Source organism: Esox lucius, chromosome 1 (genome assembly GCF_011004845.1).
Source record: "Esox lucius isolate fEsoLuc1 chromosome 1, fEsoLuc1.pri, whole genome shotgun sequence".
In the NCBI taxonomy this organism is placed as follows: domain Eukaryota; kingdom Metazoa; phylum Chordata; class Actinopteri; order Esociformes; family Esocidae; genus Esox; species Esox lucius.
Window position 1 is genome coordinate 37,171,636 of NC_047569.1, and position 24,293 is coordinate 37,195,928.

General features: G+C 43.5%; 1 protein-coding gene across 1 annotated transcript in view; it reads right to left on the reverse strand.

Annotated features, from left to right (window-relative positions):
• The window catches only part of rasa2 (RAS p21 protein activator 2), a 61,137-nt gene that overhangs the window by 9,025 nt on the left and 27,819 nt on the right, over positions 1-24,293 (reverse strand). The window contains exons 5-19 of the mRNA XM_034293185.1: positions 23,711-23,787; positions 18,377-18,460; positions 17,009-17,081; positions 16,668-16,744; positions 15,394-15,495; positions 9,967-10,120; positions 9,387-9,535; positions 9,162-9,276; positions 8,924-8,998; positions 8,221-8,344; positions 7,421-7,527; positions 5,695-5,781; positions 5,437-5,514; positions 5,180-5,253; positions 4,865-4,971 (exon numbers count right to left, since the gene is read on the reverse strand). Coding sequence (XP_034149076.1) covers positions 4,865-4,971; positions 5,180-5,253; positions 5,437-5,514; positions 5,695-5,781; positions 7,421-7,527; positions 8,221-8,344; positions 8,924-8,998; positions 9,162-9,276; positions 9,387-9,535; positions 9,967-10,120; positions 15,394-15,495; positions 16,668-16,744; positions 17,009-17,081; positions 18,377-18,460; positions 23,711-23,787 — 1,483 coding nt within the window. The remainder of the gene's footprint in view (positions 1-4,864; positions 4,972-5,179; positions 5,254-5,436; positions 5,515-5,694; positions 5,782-7,420; positions 7,528-8,220; positions 8,345-8,923; positions 8,999-9,161; positions 9,277-9,386; positions 9,536-9,966; positions 10,121-15,393; positions 15,496-16,667; positions 16,745-17,008; positions 17,082-18,376; positions 18,461-23,710; positions 23,788-24,293) is intronic.

Genomic DNA, 24,293 nt, shown 5'->3' on the forward strand with positions numbered 1-24,293 from the left:
AGTCAACCAGTTCCAAAGGAAAAGCAGCTCCAGATCTTGACATTCCCAACACGAAGCTTAACTCTTGAAATAAGTTAGTGTGGCAGGCAGGTCTGGATTTTAACAAATACCTGCTTTGATTGTGACCACAAAGTTACATTTTGGACACATTTGTACAGAGAATGGATTTCCAGAAACCGTGTCCAGACAGTCTCTGGCAAAGTTAAGAGGCTTCTTCCTGACATCCCATGAATGCCATTTAGAGACATTGTTCTTCTTATCGAGATCAGCAAATCTCTAGATGTTTAGAGTCATTGTTCTTATTGTTGAAGCTTCCACAATAAGCTGAGATGTTCAAATCTCTGGATGTTTTTTGAGTTGGCATTTACCAGATTTTTTTTTGTTGTTGTTGTAGCTCCAGGTAAAATTTGGAATGATAATCCACTTCTAGGCTGAGTTTCTGTCATGTTAAATGCTCTCCTATTGTAAATTAATTGCCTCACAGTAGACTGATGGAGCTCAAATCTTTTTGACATGGTTATATTGCCTTCCCCAGATTGATGTATTCTCACAACACTATTCCTGATGTCTTCTGAGACCTCCTTTCTTCTTGTCATGGTGTGTTTTTCATTCACCTGTCTGACCAGGTTCCTTGTTTTGATTTATCAAACTCCCACCCAAATGCTTTCTTACAGATCCCTCCGACTGGTTCATTTGGGACCCAATTATTAAATTATTTAGAACTTGAGAAATCTGAATGAACTTCAGAATTGTTTCGCAAGCAACTCATAAATGGGCTGTGAGCCATCAGTAACTTGTGATCAGTCTATTGGTGAACAGAGTGTCTGTTTTGACATTGGAAAGTCTGGAACTGGATCCCTGGCCGAGTCATACTGAAGTAATAATGGCACTGTAATAATGGCACTTTACTGCTGCAATAATGGCACCCGTCTTCCATTAGTATTCAGCTTAGAACTCAGCAGTAAGGAAATGGATTTGGGGTAAGGCCCAGTGATAGACGAGCAGTAAGGTGATTGATTGGGGGTAAAGCCAAGTGATAGACTAGCAGTAAGGTGATTGATTGGGCATAGGGCCAAGTGATAGACGAGCAGTAAGGTGATTGATTTGGGGTAAGGCCCAGTGATAGACTAGCAGTAAGGTGATTGATTGGGTGTAAGGCCAAGTGATAGACGAGCAGTAAGGTGATTGATTGGGGATAGGGCCAAGTGATAGACGAGCAGTAAGGTGATTGATTGGGTGTAAGGCCAAGTGATAGACGAGCAGTAAGGTGATTGATTGGGGATAGGGCCAAGTGATAGACGAGCAGTAAGGTGATTGATTGGTGGTAAGGCCCTGTGATAGCAGGTGATGTATGTGTATATCAAGCTGCTACAGAAACCAGAGATTCCTGATCCTATGAGCTGATCTGGCTTGCAGAAGCCAAAGCAAAGATACTCCACAAGGCCAATGATGAGATGTGAAAGTCAGGGGGGAGAGATGAGTGCCAGATGTCGGCACCAGGGGTAAGTTCAGCCCAGGTGTAGGATACATTTGGACGGGCAGTCAAAACCCACAATTGCTATATACTACATAAACAAAAGGTTAAAGAGTAAACAGAAACAAACAAATCAGAAACTGACCCATGTATAGCTGCACACATACACACAAACACACACCACCCCAGCCCCCAGCCCAACACTAGGTTCCAAGGCGTTCGTAGAGCTGACCTCAAGGTCTGAACTGTAAAAGTGCCCTCTGTAATCGACTCAGCAGAGCGGTTCAGGAATTTCCTCCTGGTAATTCTTCTGAGGAGCCCCGAAGGAGCAGCGGTGGCGAGTGTGTCGGGGGAATTGGGAACAGCAGTAAATTAACGGTTGGATTTGGCTGGGGCCTGCTCCAAGCAATTTACTCCAAACTGATTTAAAATGTAACTTAACTTTAACAACAACAACAGAGAAAAACAATGCGCTTGAACCATCTGGCTCCTAATGATGTTAATAGGACCGGGACGGGAGGATGTAAGACCATACAACCTGTAAAAAGTGCTTGTTAACAGGCTGTAATCCATGCTAGACCAAACAATGGTGAAACAATACACAAAATTGCATATTTCAAGGGGGGAAATCTGGTGAAACTGTCCATAGCTAAAATAGTCAAAGATTTATTAAGAGACAAATCTAAGTTCAGAAATCCAGCATCTACAAGGGAAAAAGCTGAAACCAAAGTACTATATATGCTTTAGATAGCCATAGCAGCCAACTAGAAAACAGCTATTTAGCTGTGCAATCTAGCTTATGTCATACAATGTGTGGTTGGGAATTAGTAATGGGAAGTTTGACTCTTTCTACTGACTCTGAACTCTGAGACGTTCAGGAAAAGTTTTGATTCTTTTGAGTCACTTTCGTTAATTTGAGTCAATAATGCCTACGAAATAGGTTGCTTTTCAGGTCCATATCAGGTGGCGTATTCCACCAGCGCTTGAAAGCAACATTTATATTTACTTGAGTTTTCTCCAGAGCTTTATTCCACTGTATTTGGGCTGGCTACAACACTTTTTTGTATGGTTACTACCATTTTGGTATGGTTATTTACACCGAAGGACAATTCTCAAACACGACTAAAATGTGATTTACAAAATGTGAGCATTCCCGAAAAATAATATTAATTGCAGGAGTTATTATGCATTATTATCCAAGTCGATTTAAATAAATACAATAATAAGGTGAATGTATATAGCTCCTTTCTACTACATTGGTATTCTAAGCACTTCCTGTAGTTTAGCAGGGACCTGAGTATGGCAAGGAGACCAGAACGCTCACCAGACATCAGCTCTGAGGTGGAGAGGTGAGGAGTGAACATATGCTCATTAGGAATGAGGGGGATAAAGTAACAAGGATGAGAATAGGACCAGGTTTGGAATTCAGCCAGGACACATTCAGCTTAACGCCATTTCTGTAACTATACATTCCATGAAATAATTTGGACTACAGGTGTGTTTATGAATGCAATCTGAACCAGGTCAGCAGAATCAGGCCCAGGGAAGTGACACCCTCTTCTCCTCTCCTCTCCTCTCTCCTCTCACTCCGTCTATTTCCCCTCTATACCGCCCATCACTCGCTGTCTAACACTCCGTCTATTTCCCCTCCATACCGCCCATCACTCTCTGTCTAACACTCCATCTATTTCCCCTCTATACCGCCCATCACTCTCTGTCTAACACTCCGTCTATTTCCCCTCTATACCTCCCATCACTCTGTCTAACACTCCATCTATTTCCCCTCTATACCTCCCATCACTCTGTCTAACACTCCATCTATTTCCCCTCTATACCTCCCATCACTCTGTCTAACACTCCATCTATTTCCCCTCTATACCGCCCATCACTCTGTCTAACACTCCGTCTATTTCCCCTCTATACCTCCCATCACTCTGTCTAACACTCCATCTATTTCCCCTCTATACCTCCCATCACTCTCACTGCCTGTCTCTCATTGACTTATCCACTCTTTTTCCTCTCTGTGTTGGCTGAGGCTGACAAAAGGGTGTTTTGTGTCTTTTGGTTTACTACCTCAATAAAATTTGATCTGAAGACCAGAGGAAAGAGTGCCCCCTACTGGCATTCTCACACCACATCCAGCAGGATCTGGTCTTCCGTACACGGACCGACCGGGACCAAACTTGCAAAGCTTTAGAGGCGAACCAGCCATGCTAATTTACCGACAATAGATCAGAGATTGAACTTTTGTAGTACATATAAAACTTTGTTAGAAAAGGTAAGGGGTAAATATTTTAAATTAGGTTCATGTCAGGAGGCTTGCAAAATTGTGATTTTGACTGGGCATATAAAATCTACTCGCAGTCAAGTGTTGGCATCATGGCAAATTGATTTAAATAAAACCAAAAAAAAATCTCCATTTCAAATGACCTCCAGCCTAATTGGGTCAATTACTTCATCATAGCTTAACCTAGCATGGATGACAGTGTTTAACCTAGCATGGATGACAGTGTTTAACCTAGCATGGATGACAGTGTTTAACCTAGCATGGATGACAGTGTTTAACCTAGCATGGATGACAGTGTTTAACAACATCCATTTTCCAGTGGCATTGGGAGGGTCGGCAGTTTAAAGCACTTCCTGTTGTGCACATGTGCAAATCTAGCGTGAGTTACAATCCAGCCCTTTGCGCTTTTATCAAAAACAATATTTTCATACTGTATCTATTAAGTACAAAAATGCCTGCAAACATATGACAAAAAAATAAAAATTGTCAGGCACTTTCCCAGGTCGGTTGGTCATATTGTACGGCAGTCAGACAAGGTACAAAAAGATCAAATGATCGGACCAGGTTCTGGCTTTGTGGTCCAAACTCTTTGACCTGGACTGGAGATACATTGTCAACCGCTTGACCCTGAAGGTTGATGGTCCATCATCACCGATGCAATCGGATCCATCTCTTTTCTCTAACTCTCTGTCCCACTCGGCTTCATTATAAAGACCAGGGCTCTCCTCATTAACTCCCGGTTTCCTCTCTCCCTCTGTGGGATGCCAGTGGCCCATGGAGAGGCTGCTGTGGATAGAGCTCCATATATTCTCCACCTCCCGGAGAAATAAAACCCAGTTTCACAACTCCAGACTAGCTCGACCAGGGAGGGATCTGGTCCAAAACTGTGTGTACGTGCCTCCAAGTGACGGGTCGGGAAGGTTCAGGTTCGGTATTTGGGGTTAAGGTTACAGGAAATGATTTAATGGGATTCATGTTTTAAGTCCCCAGAAGGACAGTAAAACGTCAAGTGTCTGTTGCTCTGTGATTGTGAGACATGTGTGCATTCAGGTTCAAGGTTACAGAAAAGTCCCCACAGGGATAGTAAAAGCAGTGCGTGTCACCTTTATGCTTGTGGTAGGAGAGCTCCCTATTGGTCACTCTCAGCCACCTCTTCTTAAAGTTCTTCTTGCCGATGCGCTTCCTTCCCTGGGCCCGCTTCTGCACCTCCCTGCGGCAACAAATACAACTTTTATAATGTATTCTTTTGCAATCAATCAAGTTTAAAAGGCACAAGCTAAACCCCTGAACCATTTATACATAAGAAATGTTGATATTTTAAATTCCGTTAAAAGGATTTAGTCCTATACTTATTCTCACACTTAGCCCGTAGTCTTAATCCACTAGCTGTAACCAGTAACTGGAACAATGCCACTCACCCCTCTTTAAGCACCACCGAATCCTCCACCCCACTGGACTCTTTACAGACATTGGAGGAGATCTCGTCTAAGAACTACACAAACGGCCACAGGGAAACAACAATCAGCAATGGGCACAAAACGTAGAAAAACAGTAAAATTGTTTTTGTTTCACACATTTTTTCAGAGGGCCCATGAGTACGACACACAATCAAGAAACAAATCTAAATCAAGGCTAAATCAAATGGGATGTAAAAGATTCTTTACAAACAACTCACCTTTTTTACTTTTTCAATACATTTGTCTTCTTGGAATGATTTGAAGAAATCGTACATGTAGGATTCTTTAAAACTAGACTAAAGACAAAACAAACAAAGGGTTAGATGCTCAGGGCAGACCTATGAATACAATGGAATGATTGACGGACTGACAGAGATGGACTGAATGACAGACAGACAGACAGACAGACACTTGCTGAGAAGATTGACACATTGATGAATGGGCATGTTTACTGGCTGACTGACAGTCTTACATACCAGCTTGTTTTTGGACAGGCTACCCCAGCTCCCCAAAGTCTGGATGGTTTTGGAGATGAGAGTGAGTGTTCGGGAGACTTCTAGGTCCTGACAGATGAGTGTACAAAAGACCGTCAGATCCCAAACTCATGTTCATTAGAAAACAAATGTGTGAAGAAAAAAAACTGAAAAGGGGAGATCAAACTTTGTTTTTCCAATAATTTCTCAGCAGCAATAAAAAAAAAAACAACACATTTTAAAAGATATCTCTGTTAAAGGCCCTGATTTAACCTAGCTCTTACCATATGTAGAGCAAAGCTTACTTCGATGTAGCTATACCTTGACACTGAAGTGCAAAGACTTATGCTATACCTTTTATACTTTCAGATTGGAGAAAGTAAGATTTTTTTTGTCCTTTAAGATAACATCAAATTGATCAGAAACAGTGTAGACTTTGTTAATGTTGTAAATAGCTATTGTAGTTTATTCTTGTTCTGAGAAGTGAAGGCTAGTCCATGCAAGAGATTGCCAAGAAACTGAAGATCTTATACAATGCTTTGTACTACTCCTTACACAACAGAGAAAACTGTCTATAACCAGAATTTTAAAAAGCAGTGGGAGGCCCCGATGTACAACAGAGTAAAAGGACAAATACATTAGTGCCTAGTTTGAGAAACATATGCCTCGCGTGTCCTTAATTGGCAGCTTCATTAAATAGTATTTGCAAAACACCAGTCTCAACGTCAACAGTGAAAAGGCATCCCCGAGATGCTGGCCTTTTAGGCAGAGTTGCAGACTGGCCAATAAAAAGAAAAGATTAAGATGGGCAAAAGAATACAGACACTGGACAAAGGAAGATTGGAAAAAAGTATTACGGACAGATAAATCTAAGTTTCAGGTGTTTGGATTACAAAGAACATTCATCAGTCACAGACAAAATTAAAATATGCTGGAGGAGTGCTTGACACCATCTGTCAAGCATGGTGGAGGCAATGTGATGGTCTGGGGGTGGTTTTGGGTGTAGTAAAGTGGGAAAAAGGGTCAAAGGGATCTTGAAGAAAGAAGACTATCACTCCATTATGCAACACCATGCCATACCCCGTGGACGCCGCTTGAGGGGAGCCAATTTCCCCCTACAACAGGACAATGACCCATAGCAAAGCTCCAAACTATACAAGAACTATTTAGGGAAGAAGCAGTCAGCTGGTATTCTGTCTATAATGGAGTGGCCAGAACAGGCACTGGATATCAACCCTATTGATCTTTTGTGGGAGCAGCTTGACCGTATGGTACGTAAAAAGTGCCCATCAAGCCAATCCAACTTGTGGAACGTGCATCAGGAAGCATGGGGTGAAATCTCTTCAGATTACCTCAACATATTGACAACAAGAATGCCAAAGGCTGCAGGGCTGTAATTGCTGAAAAATGTAGGCTTCTTTGACAAACGCAAAGTTTGAAGGACAAAAGTCTTATTTAATAAAAAAATATATATAATTATTGCTAACCTTGTGAGTGACCATATTTCCTATTCAAACTCATTTGATGTATGTTTTCATGGAAAACAAGGACATTTCTAGGTGACCCCGACGGCAGTGTGTATTGATAGATAGAGATATACATGTGTCTCTACCCTGGCGGTCATACTTACAGGATGATGTGGACGGAGCTGGAAGGTGTGTGGGGACAGATAGAGACATACGTGTGTGTGTGTGTGTGTGTGTGTGTCTACTCTGGCGGTCATACTTACCGGATGGTGTGGACGGAGCTGGAAGGTGTGTGGGGACAGAACAGCAACTGCAAAGAACCGCAGGAAAACAAAGCTGCTGACCGCAGAGTACTGGACATGAGGATCAGCTACAGGAAAGGGGGGGGGGGGGGGGTAACAGGTTAAACATAAACAAAACCAAAGCCCGGAATGATCCCTTTCCCCTGTCGAATGCCTGCTTGCCAGGAAAATGCCTGCTTGCCAGGGCACAGCTCGTTTTTCGGTGAACCAGCTCTATATTGTGCCAATTCGTATGAGCATGGAGATTTCTCAGAACATTACTCTAAACAAGCTGTAACACAGCACATACACCACATATAGCTTTGATGAGCTATTATAGCTCCTCTGTTTTTATACAGATCCTTGACTCTCTCCAACACTTCAGTTGTGGTTCTGGCTCCCCCCAGTGGTGGTCACGGTCACTACAACATATTGCTTATTAATGGATGATGCAGTTAACTAAATACTACTTGGCATCTAATCCACAGTCTTCTCCTTTGGACAGAGGCCCGTCGAGTTCTACGCAACAGATCTCCCGGCTTCGGCATTCAAATCGTGAAAACATGATGAATGAAAACATCTAAAATAATTAGATGTATATAGAGTAGGTGTAGGTGAACGTTCTTTTTTTGTGAGTTTTGATGAGAAAGCTGAGGGATATTGTTGCAAAAACTGCTGAAACTTTCCTGGATAATTTGGGAACTGCCCAAAATGTGTTTGTTTTTTAAAGGACCAGACGGTAGGATGAAGGTGAGGATGAGGAGTGCGTGAAGGAGGTTCACCTGGAAAGCGTTTGGAGGCCATTTGACGTAACGAACGGAACATGTCACACATGAGCGGGGGACAGCTGGAGCTGGACTGGGTGATCGATGAGAAGACCTTCTGAACGTATCCCTGAAGGTTCTCCTAAAGTGGACACAGGTGATGAACAAACAAAACACACCCACAGTTAGACACTCCTCTGACAGGCAGTCCATCCACCCAAAGTTAGACACTCCTCTGACAGACAGTCTATCCACCCACAGTTAGACACTCCTCTGACAGACAGTCTATCCACCCACAGTTAGACACTCCTCTGACAGACAGTCTATCCACCCACAGTTAGACACTCCTCTGACAGACAGTCCATCCACCCACAGTTAGACACTCCTCTGACAGACAGTCTATCCACCCACAGACAGTCTATCCACCCACAGACAGTCTATCCACCCACAGTTAGACACTCCTCTGACAGACAGTCTATCAAACCACAGTTAGACACTCCTCTGACAGACAGTCTATCAACCCACAGTTAGACACTCCTCTGACAGACAGTCTATCCACCCACAGTTAGACACTCCTCTGACAGACAGTCTATCAACCCACAGTTAGACACTCCTCTGACAGACAGTCCATCCACCCACAGTTAGACACTCCTCTGACAGACAGTCTATCCACCCACAGTTAGACACTCCTCTGACAGACAGTTTGCAAAGCAGCATGTACCTTGTTAACTTCAACGTTATCTCCCTCTCTCAGTTTGATTGGATCGATCTCACAGGTTTTGTTGGATTCACAAATCTAAAAAGAGAGGAACATGTATTTTCATATTATCATGCTGGGTTTTGAATGCATTTCCAAACATGCCGTTGGCAGATAATGCCACAATGAGTTTCCCAGTGTACCCCAGACCACGGGATCTGGGCTAATCCAGGCTACCGTCGCCTGGGTAACATTACATTACCTCATCCAACACAGGCTTCAGAGTGACCGTCAGGTAGCTCCGTCCCACAATTTTCATCATGTCGTCGATGCAGCGAGTTGCTAGGGAGTTGCCACGGAAAATGGTGTTGGCCTCCCTGGACGGACAAGATGGGGTTCAGAGGTCAGGTGGCGGTCGGGGGGGGGGGGGGGGGGGGGGGGGCAGTGCGGTGGACGGGGGAAGTGCGGTGGACGGCGGGCTACTCACTGGGTGTGGTCCAGCTCCAAGGCGGCGATGGCGGAGACAAAGGGCACCAGGCGGTTGTGGTGGAGCAGCAGGCGGACCACGGGCAGGACTGCCTCGTACCGCTCCCGGCAGACGTCCCCCAGAATGTGGGCGGCTGAGGCAGAGACAGGCTGAGGGGGACCCAGACAGGAAGACAAAGACACGGAGGTGGTGAGTTATCATTGGTCAGCCGTTCGCCGTCATTGGTCGACTATCCTATGTGGGGGGGGTTGTGGCAGGCGATGGTCGGCCAATGGCTTTTTTCTGTGACCAGTTAACAGATGTTTGGCCTCTACTGAAAGGTTTTTCTATCGCAGTTATGCGGGGAGAAAGTAATCTAGATCGATCTTTCTTTCTTTGAATCCTAGTCACCCGCCGAGACAATTCTATTTCACCTTCAACATGCAAGTAGCCTCTGCACTTGGTTCCCAGCCTGTAAACCAGTGGTAGTCAGTGCCTTATTACGGTCTGAAAATCTCTGCTCTATTGCAAATTCCTAACTCCCTAAATGACTGAAAGAAAATACTGGTCAGACGGGGGTGTGCGGGCGTGGGGTTAGTACTTTGGCGTCCGGGGACTGGAGCAGCAGTGTGCGGAGGGGGGTGTAGCAGGCAGACGGCAGCACGTTGTCCTCGGTGTAGGTCACATTGAGACGTAGAGATCCCAGGTCGTCCGTCTTGGACTTGTTCCCGTTACCTTTGGGCTGGAGGAGATACCTGTGCCCCCCGGGAAAGAACACCCAAAACACCCTCAGTCAGGAAAAAAGAAAATCGAACACACATGTCACTCAATGTTTTAGTTTCTTGTCTTGAATTCCAAGGTTTTTCAGAGATTCATTTTCAAAACGCGGCCCAAAACGCGGAATAAGAAGGAAAGCCAAATTCGTCCAAAATGTGTGTGGAAAAACACTGTGGCAAAGCTCCGGAAAAGCGGTGACACTAGCAGTACATTCCCTGTGTCACCCATGCAGCCTAGCAATGTGACGGACTGTCCACATGGACGAAGTAAACATACTGTAATAAAGTATTTAGAAGTAGTGGTGAATTTTTCTAAATGTTTGTTTTCCTGTGTTTTAATATGTTGTGACTGCTGGCTATGTACGGTCATTTAAAACAAACTAGCACATTGGGGAAATACGGTGCCTTCAAGAAAGTATTCAGTCCCCTTTGCTTTCTCCATATTTTGCTGTGTAAACTCGCTTTCTCCATCTACATAAAATATGCCACAATGACAAAGCGAAAACATGTTTTAAGAAATGATTGCCAATTCACTGACAAAAAAATCAAACTTAAAAAGAATTTTCTCGTGTACATGTGTATTCATTTTGGGATGACATTTAAAATTGGGCTCAGATGCATCCTGTCCACCTGTGGCATATTCAAATGATTGGACATGATTTAGAAAGACACACATGTCTATATAAGGTTCTACATTTCACAGTGCATGTCAGAGTAAAACCCAAGCCATGAAGTTCAAGGCCCAAGACATCTAAAATCAAATTGTGTTGAGGCATAGATCTGGGGAAGGTTAAAAAAAATTGCTACAGCATTGAAAGTTCCCAGGAGCACATTGGGCTCAATTAATCTGAAATGGAAGAAATCTGGAACCACAAACACACTGCCTAGAGCTGGCCAAACTGGGTAACCAGGAAAGAAGTGCCTTGGACAGGGAGGTGACCAAGAAACCAGTGGCCTCTTTAACAGAGCTTCAGAGTTTCTCTGCAGAGATGGGAGCCATCTCTTATAAAATCAATCAGGCGTTTATGGTAGAGTGGTTAGATGGAAGCCAATCCTGAGTAAAAATATGACATGCTGCCTGAAGGACTCTGAAGGCAGAGGAAAAAGATGATCTGGTCTCATAAGACCAAAATGTAACTATTAGGCTGAATCCCAAGCTCTACGTCTGGCGAAAACAAGGTTCCGCTCTTATGGATAATACTGTCCCTACGGTGAATCATGGTGTAAACTGAGAAAAATACAGAGGTCCTTGAAGAAAACCTGATCCAGACCCCAGCCTGGAGCAAATATTTACTTTGCAGCATAACAACAACCTCAAGCACAAAGCCAAGACGACACTGGACTGCCCTGTGTATGCCCCATGTATGAAACGTGCTACACAGAAAACTTGACTTGAAGTGGCTTCTGGACAACTCTGAGAATGTCCGTGATGGGCCGGATTTGAACCGCTCTGAATAACTGAAGATGCAGTTCACAGACGTTCCACATCCAATCTGACAGAGTTTGATAGGATCTGTGAGGAAATATGCCCAAATCCAGGTGTGCAAAACTAGAAAGAAGACACCCAAGAAGAAGCTGTGATCGCTACCAGAGGCTCTTCTACAAAGTACAGAATAAAAGTGTCGGAAGGCTTATGTACATAAGATATTTATTTATTATTCTCACTGAATTATCACAGATTTTAAAATAAGTTTTTGCCTCATCATTTTGGGTTATTCCATGTAGATAGATAAATGCAATCAATTATAAATTAAGCCAATGAGAAAACAAAATGTGCAGAGTAAGGCATCTAAATACTTTCTAAAGGGAATCATATTGGGGCAATTTGAGGCACGGTAGGTTTCAGGATGTGCCAGAAATGTTTTGGACAATTTCAAAAATAGAATTACGAATGCAGTACTCTAGCTGGTGTTCATGTAAAAAGGCAAGTTCTGATTATTGCATATACTGTAAGAGTGCAATGGCCTTACTTTTAATGGGCCAATCAGAACATGCTCAATAGCTTAATGTGCTCCTCAAGTTGTGAATTGACCGTTTGTAATATTGTTTTCAACTCCAATTCTCCACGAGGGCACAGATGTTAATCAAATCAGTAGAAGAACTAAATACATAAAGTAGGTTGTACAGACCATACATTAAGTAGGTTGTACAGACCACATATAAAGTAGGTTGTATTGAGAGAAAAAAAATGCTTGTGTTTAATAAAAACAAAATGCATTTCTAGGGCAATGGAAAACAATGGAAATATTCCCATACATTGCATTCCCAGTTGTTGCTGAATGCCTGAATCAGTTTTAATGGTCTGTAGTGATGTTTCCACATTAAGAAGCTTCAGGTGAACAAACATGCCTGTCAGTTGGGTAGAACTTCAGCACCACAGACAACTGCCACAACTTCACACTGATGTTTAAAAGAGGAAAGTGCAATAGGTTTCAGTTTATAGGTCAATGATAATGGCACTCTGTGGAGGCTCGCTTTTTAATCGTATGATAGAGAAAACGAGCAATTGTTACAAAAACATGAGTTGCCATTATAATCTCGTCCCTTGTTCTCAGTTGCCAGTTTATTAGGTAAACCCATCATATACAGAAATGGATAGGATCCTCCACACAGTGAGCCCAGTGGCAGTGGCTATAAAGCTGGCAGACAAGTGTTGAGGAATTCAGTTACTATCCCACTGAGTGTTAGAATGGGCAAAAAGCACACGCAACTTTACGCGTGGTTCAAGGTCTCAGCAACGGTTGCCCTCCTGGGCTTTTAAACGTTCGACGGCGGTTCATACAGACAAAGGGTGAGACATACAAAAGCACTGAGTCGGCATCAGGCCTGTCAGTAAAACAAGCTGGTCATCAAAAGAGAACAAACAAGAAGGGCAAGAATCGTGCAAGCCAACACGCCGGTCGCCAAAACACGCCGGTCGCCAAAACACGCCGGTCGCCAAAACACGGCGGTCGCCAAAACACGCCGGTCGCCAAAACACGCCGGTCGCCAAAACACGCCGGTCGCCAACAGGCTACGACTGGGTGCTGTGCCACAGTAGGGTGCAGAAAGGCACATCGGACCAACTCGTCAGTCCTGTCACAGACGGACTACTGATGCAGACCACTTCCCAGGGTTCCAGCTCCTATCAGGTAAAAGCGATGAACCGACTCAGGGTCAGCAGCACGAGTCCTGGGAGCGTCCTTCCCGACAGTACAGAGCCTTGACAAGAAATAGAGGCATGTTTGAACCCCCGCCCCGGCGTACTTGAACATGGTGGCTGGAGTCGACCCTTCATCACAAGGACACTTTCAGCAGGATAATGCTCCATTTCACAGAGCTCGTGGTCTTAAAATGGTTCCGGGAACATGCCAGTTGAGGGTATTTGAGGGTCCTCGGTGGTGCGAGCACTGCAACTCAACCGAGCATTTGGGATGGAATGGAATGCTCGCAGAAATTAGCCATCACTTCAGCAGTAACACACCAGTGAATCCATGCCCAGAAGGCTGGAGGCAAATGGAGCCAACACAAGTGTTACTGGCACTAAAGAGACTTTCAAACAAAAACAGGTGAACAGTTTGCACACACAACCCATGCCTGTTTCCTAACCGCTTTACACTGGTTTCATATCTCTTCATGTGAAATCGTCACTTGGTGCTTGTTTTCAAATGTTGCTTAACATTTGTCCTCCCGTCTCCGAGCAGGAAGACGAATGTTAGACAGGTAAAATACCAACCTTGGTGCCACAGTTAAAACAGAAAAGCGTTGGCTTCTTCAAGTTGAATTTGCCGACAAGCATTCACCAGAACGGCAGCTGTAAATCGTACCCAGACTGCCACTGACACAGCGTGTTTAAGCAGGATGCCAATGACTTTGCTGTGCCTGCACTACTGTCGAGTCACCAACAGGTGTAGCAGTTTTCACAGACATGCATCAGGATTTAAATTCTGCATGGCTTCAAAAGCTCCAGCTATGTTTGAAAATCGTACCCAGACTGCCACTGACACAGCGTGTTTAAGCAGGATGCCAATGACTTTGCTGTGCCTGCACTACTGTCGAGTCACCAACAGGTGTAGCAGTTTTCACAGACATGCATCAGGATTTAGATTCTGCATGGCTTCAAAAGCTCCAGCTATGTTTGTCCATAATCTGGCGGCACAGGAAGCATGCTGTGGTACAGACACACAGGGACTACCGCTGAGCCTGTGTCTTCTGGGACAAAGTCAATAGGCCAGCATACATGTTCTCCTCATCCCAGTTGAGGGTCTGTATGCTACTGTGTGTGTGTGTGTGTGTGTGTGTTCACAGCGAAGAGGATGCCTCCCTATAGAAGGGATGATGCTGCTGGCTCCATGCAAACTGACGCCTACACACTAGTCTCACGGCCCTCATGCAAAACACAAAGATTGATATCTGCACAAGCCCTTATCATAGAGGCGCTCCGTTCACAGAACACCACCACCGACGCAGTCTTCAAAGCAGACGTAAAGGAAGCGATTGGTCCACGAAGTGAATACAGAAATACACATGACTAGACCAGGTTGACAGGATCCAGCACATGTTATGGAACATTGCTAAATACATAATTACAAGGAGCAATAGGATCTGTATTTATAACGTATTTTATTTTTTACATTTCAACAGGCAAATTCTGATATTTCTTTTTTTTTCAGAGCGCCGGCTTGGGTTAGCTGATAAAACGAGACGAGCTGCAGCGCCGTACGTAACAGCCCCTGTTGTGTCCCCCTTATCTGGCCCATTCATCTGCTAATCAGTCTGTTCATTTCAGCTAGCCAGCTCGCTAGCTCTGTAGTCGGATTGCATTCTTGCGACGGAGCACAACAGCAGAGGCAGATGCGTGGCTGCGTGCGCTTGACGGGTTCCCATGCGAGAGCAGGGTTTGTACAGCACAGACCGCGCCGCAGCAATGGCATCCTATTTCCTATTTAGTGCGCTTCCGTCAACCAACGCCATTCACTGAATGCAGTGCACCGAGTGTGGGAGAGGGTGCCATTTGGCACGCATGGCGCAACGGATGCTTGAATGAGCCTGTAAATGAATAGGTGTGTAAGTTAGCGTCTGGGTGCTCTGTGGGCATGGGGGACGTGCATGGCACGTCTTTGCATATTGGTGTGTCAGTGTGAGAAATCTCACACGTTTAGTGAGTAACCTGGTGTGGCAGCATTAGGAAAAGGATGTGTGAGAGTGTGAACTTCTGAGGGCTTGTGTGTGTGTGTGTGTGTGTGTGTGTGTGTGTGTGTCCACGTCATTACCAGGCCCTGTGAATGTGGTCATTTCGCAGGATCTTGACAGACACCCGTGTCTCTCCCAGGAATACGTCTTGTGCCAAGTTCCCATTGTTCCACAATTCAACTCTGCAAGAATGGCAAGAAGAAAAATAAAATAAATCAACCAATCAGCAGCCATTGCCCTTTCCCTTCCGCATCACTCGCCACCGCCTGAATGACACACTCATGGAAACACAACCACGTCTATCTTAACACAGTAACACAAAGCACACTCCTGAGTTAGGGCATCACCAGACTGACACGTTGATTTCATCCCTCTGTGATCTCCAACTCTCTCTCAATGGGAGCAGAATGCCGTCCGGCAGGAGAAATGGCCACCCAATCATTGCAGACAAAAAAGTTCAGGTGAGATGAACTTCAAAAGCTAGGATCTTTAATTCTCTCTGCCAATAACAAAGTTGTCTTCTTGCCTGTGATTGGTTAATAAATCCAGTAATAAAGTGGATAAAATGTAAATACTCTGAACGTCTGAACGTCCATTATTTTTACACTTTGTTGAGCCCAAGCAGCACTCGTTTACACTGTTCTGAAACAACGACAGTAAAGCAAGCTTATATTTTGGGTTCTGATGAGGAATACCAGAACTAACGTCATGAGACATTTATAGGTGTAATTCTTAAAGTAATTAATTCATTCATAGCCATGTCAATAATGGAGAAGTCTAATAGAGTGACGTAGAAACTAAGGATCCCAGCTTTAACGGGCCAACAGACACGTTAGCCAATTAGCACACTGCACACGCAAAATTCCCCTGTTCTAACTTGTTGTACACGCATAATGGAGCAGTGTGGCACCGGCCTAATTCCTTACCTGTGTGAAGTATACAGATTACAAAACCCTTTAAAAATAGCCATGCACTTTAAAATCACCTCAGATCCAAAACTGAAAGTCATGCATGCATGTTTACCTCTCAGCCCAGCCTAGTCTTACTCACTGTAAACCCAGTGAGATGGGTAGCTATGAATCAGTCCGCTGTAGGGGACGTTAAAAGACACAGACCCCCACAGGTCCTTAATCCAACTGTACATTGCAAACAACACATTCTGTGACTAACACAATCATACAAACCGAGATTTAATTTAAACAGAGGCGTAGATGTATGCCAACCAGCAGTTAGTCTGCCACAATTGTTAAGAAAACGGAGGGGGGGGAAAAAGCACTGATAAAAAGAGGAAGGTAGAGAAGAGAGGAAAGAGCAGAAGAAAAAGGAAGAGTAGAAGAGGAGGTAGCACACTCACTTGATCTCCAGCTTTTCAATGTCCTCTTCCTCTACTTGGAAATTAGACTTTCTTGTGTAACTGTTGGGCCTAGTGACCTGGGAACACAACAGGACAGTCAGAGTTAACCGTCATATATTTTTTTTTTTCATCCTCATTGCAACATTTTCTTCCATTTTCTGTCTAATTTATACAAGCCAAGTGTGACAACAGTCCGGCTAATCATTATGGCGGTACAAATAATCGGTTTAGAGAGAAACAGATCATGTGTTTGCAGTGGACAAGGCCTGTTGTAACCTCCTGCCTGGTCTCCTTTCTTCTGACTCTTCTTCTTCTGACATGCCTGATGCAAAGACACTTACTTCAAAGAAGAAAGTTTCATCAAACTGGGGGTCACTGGTCTTCTTTTTAACTTTTGTTTTCCTCTGGTCAGACCTAAGGAGACATTAAGAATCAGACCAAAGGCTTAAAAAAAAATGTGAGCTCAATGTTTTGCATCTAAAAAGCCTACTCTGGATGCTGAAATTCAAATCACACCAGTAGTTAAAACGGTGTATGCGAAACTAGGCAGTTTCAACTACCGCAATGCAAGTTTAATGGAATTGACCACGTAATCATGGTGGATTCATTACCCTGCTATCATGGTGGATTCATTACCCTGCTATCATGGTGGATTCATTACCCTGGTATCATGGTGGATTCATTACCCTGCTATCATGGTGGATTCATTATCCTGCTATCATGGTCGATTCATTACCCTGCTATCATGGTGGATTCATTACCCTGCTATCATGGTGGATTCATTATCCTGCTATCATGGTGGATTCATTACCCTGCTATCATGGTGGATTCATTACCCTGGTATCATGGTGGATTCATTACCCTGGTATCATGGTGGATTCATTACCCTGGTATCATGGTGGATTCATTACCCTGGTATCATGGTGGATTCATTATCCTGCTATCATGGTGGATTCATTACCCTGCTATCATGGTGGATTCATTACCCTGCTATCATGGTGGATTCATTACCCTGCTATCATGGTGGATTCATTATCCTGCTATCATGGTGGATTCATTACCCTGCTATCATGGTGGATTCATTACCCTGGTATCATGGTGGATTCATTACCCTGCTATCATGGTGGATTCATTACCCTGGTATCATGGTGGATTCATTACCCTGGTATCATGGTGGATTCATTACCCTGGTATCATGGTGGATTCATTACCCTGCTATCATGGTGGATTCATTATCCTGCTATCATGGTGGATTCATTACCCTGCTATCATGGTGGATTCATTACCCTGCTATCATGGTGGATTCATTACCCTGCTATCATGGTGGATTCATTATCCTGCTATCATGGTGGATTCATTACCCTGGTATCATGGTGGATTCATTACCCTGGTATCATGGTGGATTCATTACCCTGGTATCATGGTGGATTCATTACCCTGGTATCATGGTGGATTCATTACCCTGCTATCATGGTGGATTCATTATCCTGCTATCATGGTCGATTCATTACCCTGCTATCATGGTGGATTCATTACCCTGCTATCATGGTGGATTCATTACCCTGCTATCATGGTGGATTCATTATCCTGCTATCATGGTGGATTCATTACCCTGCTATCATGGTGGATTCATTACCCTGGTATCATGGTGGATTCATTACCCTGGTATCATGGTGGATTCATTACCCTGCTGAGTGCACTGGTCTTACCTGGCAGGCCCAACAAGCGAGACCGTGGCATATGGGTCACAGTTCTGCCCACTGATCAGAGGCAAGCCCTGGCATTCTATTATCCTGGGGGGAAAGAAAGCAGTGGAAGAAAACACTATTTAAAAATGAAAAAATAAATAAAAGTAACACACCTCACTTCAACAGAATTCACCTTCCAGTGTTTCTTAGATCAATCAAATGATTTGACAATCTAACCTAACACTCACAATGTGCTACCTAGACATGTTTTCAATTCTTTAAACAACTGTAAACATGCACAATTTAAGATGCATGAATTCACCCCTAAGTCTAGCAGTTCTGCAACTGACCCAACACAGCACAGTGACAATCTCAACTGACCCAACACAGCACAGTGACATTCTCAACTGACCCAACACAGCACAGTGACATTCTCAACTGACCCAACACAGCACAGTGACATTCTCAACTGACCCAACACAGCACAGTGACATTCTCAACTGACCCAACACAGTACAGTGACATTCTCAAATGACCCAACACAGTACAGTGACAATCTCAAATGACCCAACACAGTACAGTGACAATCTCAAATGACCCAACACAGTACAGTGACAATCTCAACTGAGAGCACAGGCAAATCCGGAGTGCGTACGTGTGGTTGTCAGAACAGTGGCAAGGTAAAGACCGGAAGGAATGCAGTACAAATGAGTAGTGGATTGCAGCACAAATGGAGAGTGAATGAATAAACAAACTAGTGCATCAGCTGTCTGTCAGAAAAGAACAGAAGAGACAGGAAACACAGGCACTGTTTGTCTAGGATACCATGACGATTGTCCTTGACCACGTACTCAGCCACGGGACCAAGATGTTGTAAGGATGACATCACCAGAGCCCAGACAGTGTGTGTTTGTACACAAAGCTACAAAAACATGCTAAAAAATAAATCAAAAAATCCCAACAGGTCCCATTTTATGTCCATTTTAGGGGTAAGTTAAAAAGAATACATTTGGGCACAGAGTTAAAATTGGGGTTAGTTTCAGGTAAGGTGTTAGGCCTAGGTTAAGGTTAGGGAATAGGGATTGTTTCTCATCCACTCAAGGGTGTGTGTGTGTATGTGAAAATATTTTCAAAAAAGAGTACATCTGCATAATGAAAATATTTAAAAAAAAAAGTGTTTCAACCAAATGGATTTCTGCTCTTAAAAGGCAGTTTCATGATGTAGTAATAGTGAAGCATGGTGGTGGGAGTGTTTTGTTATGGGGATGCTTTTCAGTGGCAGGGACTAGGTGACTAGTCAGGGTTGACGGAAGGATAAACACAGCAAAATACAGAGAGGTCCTTGAAGAAAACCTGATCCAGAACACACAGATACCTCAGACCAGGGCAAAGGTTACAACCCGGAGCACACAGCCAGAGCAACAAAGGAGTGGCTTCGGGAAAAGCCTGTGAATGTCCTTGAGTGGCCCAGCCAAAGCCCTGGACTCGAAGCCCATTGAACTTCTACATGGAGACCTGAAGACTGCAGTTCACCCACACACCCCACCCATTCTGAAAGAGCTTAAGAGGATCACTGGAGATGACGGTCTCTTGGTAAAGCAAAAACACACACGCAATGTCAAAGGGAGCCCTCAGGGACAGCACAGACACTCCGTCTAAAAGAGGAGACTGTGCGTGGACAAGGGGATGTTGACAATGAACACAGTGTGTGAAGCCACAGTACAGTAAGGAATTCTTAAGAGAGGGTACCGGGCTCAAGCCTTTTGTGTTGGTGCCTGACAGGCATTACACTGGGCAAGTCTATAAAAAGGTTTACCTTTATGTATCTTATGTTCTGACAGGCAGTCAATACGGACACCAAGGTCTTGCTACAGAAGAGCACTCCTAACTACAACATAAATACACAGTATAAACATTACAAATGCATCAACAAGGTGAAAAACTGGTTATATAGCAATGTAAACTTTTGAGGGCAGGAAAAGGCACAGAAACACGCAAGACATTTGCTTATTTTCAGAGTACTATATAGTCAGATCAAAAGTAGCACTAACGATTCCACACCAACTATGATTCTACCTCATGCCATGCCATTGTGTCCACCCAGCCCCAAGGAACACCGGTTCACATTTTCAAAACGTTCTGCATGCGTTCCATAAAAACCTTTCGCTGATTGTCCCCCAGTCGTGGAATTTTACTTCACAATGTTCACTGGATAACAGAGTAGGCTACTTCTAACAAATTCTGATTTTCCTACATCAAATGGCCCACACAGTTCGTCAGGAATTTGATCTGCATGTTCATGTGAATGAAAAAAGTAAATGAAAAACACTAAGAACATTTTAGATTTCATGTACATTTTCACGAACACTCAGTCTCATGCAAATTACTCCCTACCACACACACAAAAAGAAAAATGAAAGAGAGAGCCATAGAGATGACATGAATGACACTTGTTCACATTGCCATGAAAGAAACACAAATGTGGGGCAGAATTCTGTCCCGGACTTTATTATCAGCAAAGTAACAATTGACTTAAAAAGTTTAACTTAAAGTTAATGAAATATATCAAAATGAGTGTATAAACGGAGAGCCAGTCTGTAAGACCTTATGTTTCAGAGTTCTACTGAAATCATTAACCCCCTTGTTTGCAGTCAGAAAGACTCATAGGATGGACAATTTCATATGAAGTATCAGAAATAATGCTCTAAAACGGTCATTCTTATACTGGCTCGATTAATTCTCCACCATCTCACAAAAAACAGAGCTTTAGTCCCATTACCACAGGTTTTGCTCATCGCTGATTGGCTCATGGGAGGCCCTATGGTAATCAGAAGGGAAGCGGTGCATACTTTTTAGGGGAGGATATTGTCACAGATGCCTTGCTACATGTTTGTGGAGATGCAGTGCCTTCGGGAAGCATTTAGACCCCTTTACTTTCTTCCCCTTTTGTGTAATGAACAACATTTATAATTTATTATAACTGATTACATTTTTTTGACATCAATCTACAGGCAGTACACTATAACGAAAAAACTAAATCAAAAAGAGGCGTTGCTAGGATCACAATACATTCGGGGCTTAGCCACCCCCCCCCTGCATGGGGAACATGGCCCGACGGCCAGCTCTAGGAACAGTCTTTGTGATTCCGGACTTCTTCCATTTCACATTGATTGAGCCCGCTGTGCTCCTGGGAACTGACAACGCTTTAGCAATTGTTTTTACAACGTTACCCAGATCTATGCCTCGAAAACAATTCTCAGGGGTCTGTTGAGAGTTCCTTGGACTTCGTGGCTTTGGCCCGGGACGCACTGTGACGTGTAGGACCTTATCCAGACAGATGTGGGCCTTTCTAAAATACGTCCAATCCACAGGTGGACTCCAAGCTCTACAGACACCTCAAATATGACAGAGACACAGAATGCACAACATGCACGCCATCCACCCAGCAATGCAGCTGAACTACATACCCCAATGTTCATCTCAGTGGCATACAGTGTGATGTGTGCAGTCGGCAATTTGGAGGTTTAGAAAGGAGAAGACATTTATTTTGTTTGTTTTAATATATATACAAAGTTATACTTTAAAAAAAAATCCCCTGGGTTACATCGCTGTGGTTTGTGCTCTTCCTGTTTCTGCACAGAGTTTGTGCCGGGTAAGTGGCATGTTAGTTAGACAGATAGCAATACTGCAAAACCAATATCCTCTACGAAGACAGTATTCACATTAGGAAAAGGACTGTTGATACTTGATTTGGCATTACTTGCAGGTTTCACATTCAAACACAGGACCATTTGGTCCAGACAAATTCCACACTTATGGATTGGAAAGCAAATGAACCACATAACTAGTTGATCAGGTTCTGATCTGCTAAGAATAATTAATGGTTACCTAGCTCTGTCTCTGCCATGACAAAAAGGGCAGAGACAGTTCATATCTGTAGCCATTTCATTTATGATTTTCTATTACCATCAAATAGGATTCTTATTTCCAATGAAAATCCAGTAAGGGAAATCTACAAAAAAATCTTACAGGACTGGTTATTATAACAAACCTATAAGAAAAGGCCAAAAAGAATCATACAGGATTGTTTTTTCATAGTGGCCATCAAAACAGACTTCTATCATCTTAAAAACATAGCCAGAACCAAGGGCTTGGTGTCCCAAAAAGACCAAGAGAAGTTCATCCATGCTTTTATCTCCAGTAGACTACTGTAATGGCCTCTTAACTGGAATCCCCAAAAGTAAGTAAAACAGCTACAGCTCATTCAGAATGCTGCTGCTAAAATGTTAACCTGGACCAATACAACAGAGCACATCACTCCGGTTTTTAAATCTTTACACTGGCTTCCAGTCAGTTACAGAATATATTTTCAAGTGGTGCTTTTAGTCTATAAATCACTGAATGGTTTTGGCCCTGAAAACATTTCTGATATGTTAGAAGATTTTAAATTGAGAAGGGCGAATCCGCATTAAACACTGGCAAAACATTTTGCAGTTATACAGCATACAACTGGAATAAATTACCAGAATATCTGCAAACGCATAATTTTTTAAAATCCAGGTTAAAAACACTTCTCTTGTCACGTGCCTATGACTAAGCTCTAACACTTAACCACACTGTTATAGCCTTACAGATTTTATAGCTTCCTCATGGAATCTACTAAGGATCCTACCAGTTGTGTTTTCATTTAGTTTTTATTCCATTTCTAGTTTCTTATTCTATGTAAAGCACATTGAATTGCTTATTTGATGTTTTTATTCTAGTATTTGTTTTTATTCTATTTTATTTAAAAAAATATATATTTGTAAAGCACATTGAATTGTCCCAGCCATTCCAGCCACCTAGCAGGGTCAGGTGACGATGGGGCGACTGGTAGAATTATGGCAAGGAGCTTCAACAAATAGATTTAGTATATATGGTGGTGGGGAACTCGCAGGTGAGTAACCCTAGCGCTGACCTCATTATGCTAGCCTACTGGAAGTGACGATGACACATTGGTCATGTGTGTCAGAATTGTATGACGTTTTTATTGCACTGTTGAAAGTTGGCAGACATAGCCTTGCAAAAGCCAATTGCAGAACGTGATGACAGAACTGAATGAAATTGCACAATCCGGCCCAGTTGATATGAAGATCCTAACTGTGCAGTGTAATAATCGTAAAAGACAGAACCTGGATTCCTCCATCAACTACATTTGTATTTCACTGTGAGCCTTTTCAATGAACAAATAGTACTCCAGTATTTGAAGTAGCAGGTGACCTGACAAACAGATCTTGGATCAGGTTATGCCACTGCCCATCATAACATATACCATATGAGGGAATACGGAGACACTGCTCCAGCTCGGATACTCACCGGACCAGTAACTGCTGGCACACAGAGCCATTCTCTGTGATCAGTTCATTCAAGCGCATCTCTAGGTGAACCTTTCCCTGGGAAAAGAGAAAAGACACTGTCAACAGGATTTCCTTTCAGATTTTCTCCCATCCACGTCTAACTTGGTGTTCAAAGACAGAATGCAATAGTAGTAGGACACCCAAAAACAGATGGTGTGTATTATTATCAAGGTCGTCTCATTGCGACAACTTCAAATAGATTAGGAGATTGCAGCAAGCTTTCATGGCAGGCATCTGCACCAAGCCATTCTACCCCCCCCCCAGCCCTCCACCCCCACACGGCTCTTCCAATGAAGACGCCACGTGGGTCGACAGTTGTGAGGGCAAATTCACCTCACGACCTCAGCCACCTGAGTGAGTCATAAGAGCATGATGACCTCAGAAAACCCCTGGTGGCGATGCCCCCACGCTCCCTGATCAACGCTGCCGAACTGCCATCCCCTCCAGGACTTCAGGCATTTGTCAGCGGAAGGTACGTTTGCCATTCATTTAGAACGCCATAGAGAAAGGTATAGGTAGGTAGGTAGCTGCAGTAGTGGAGT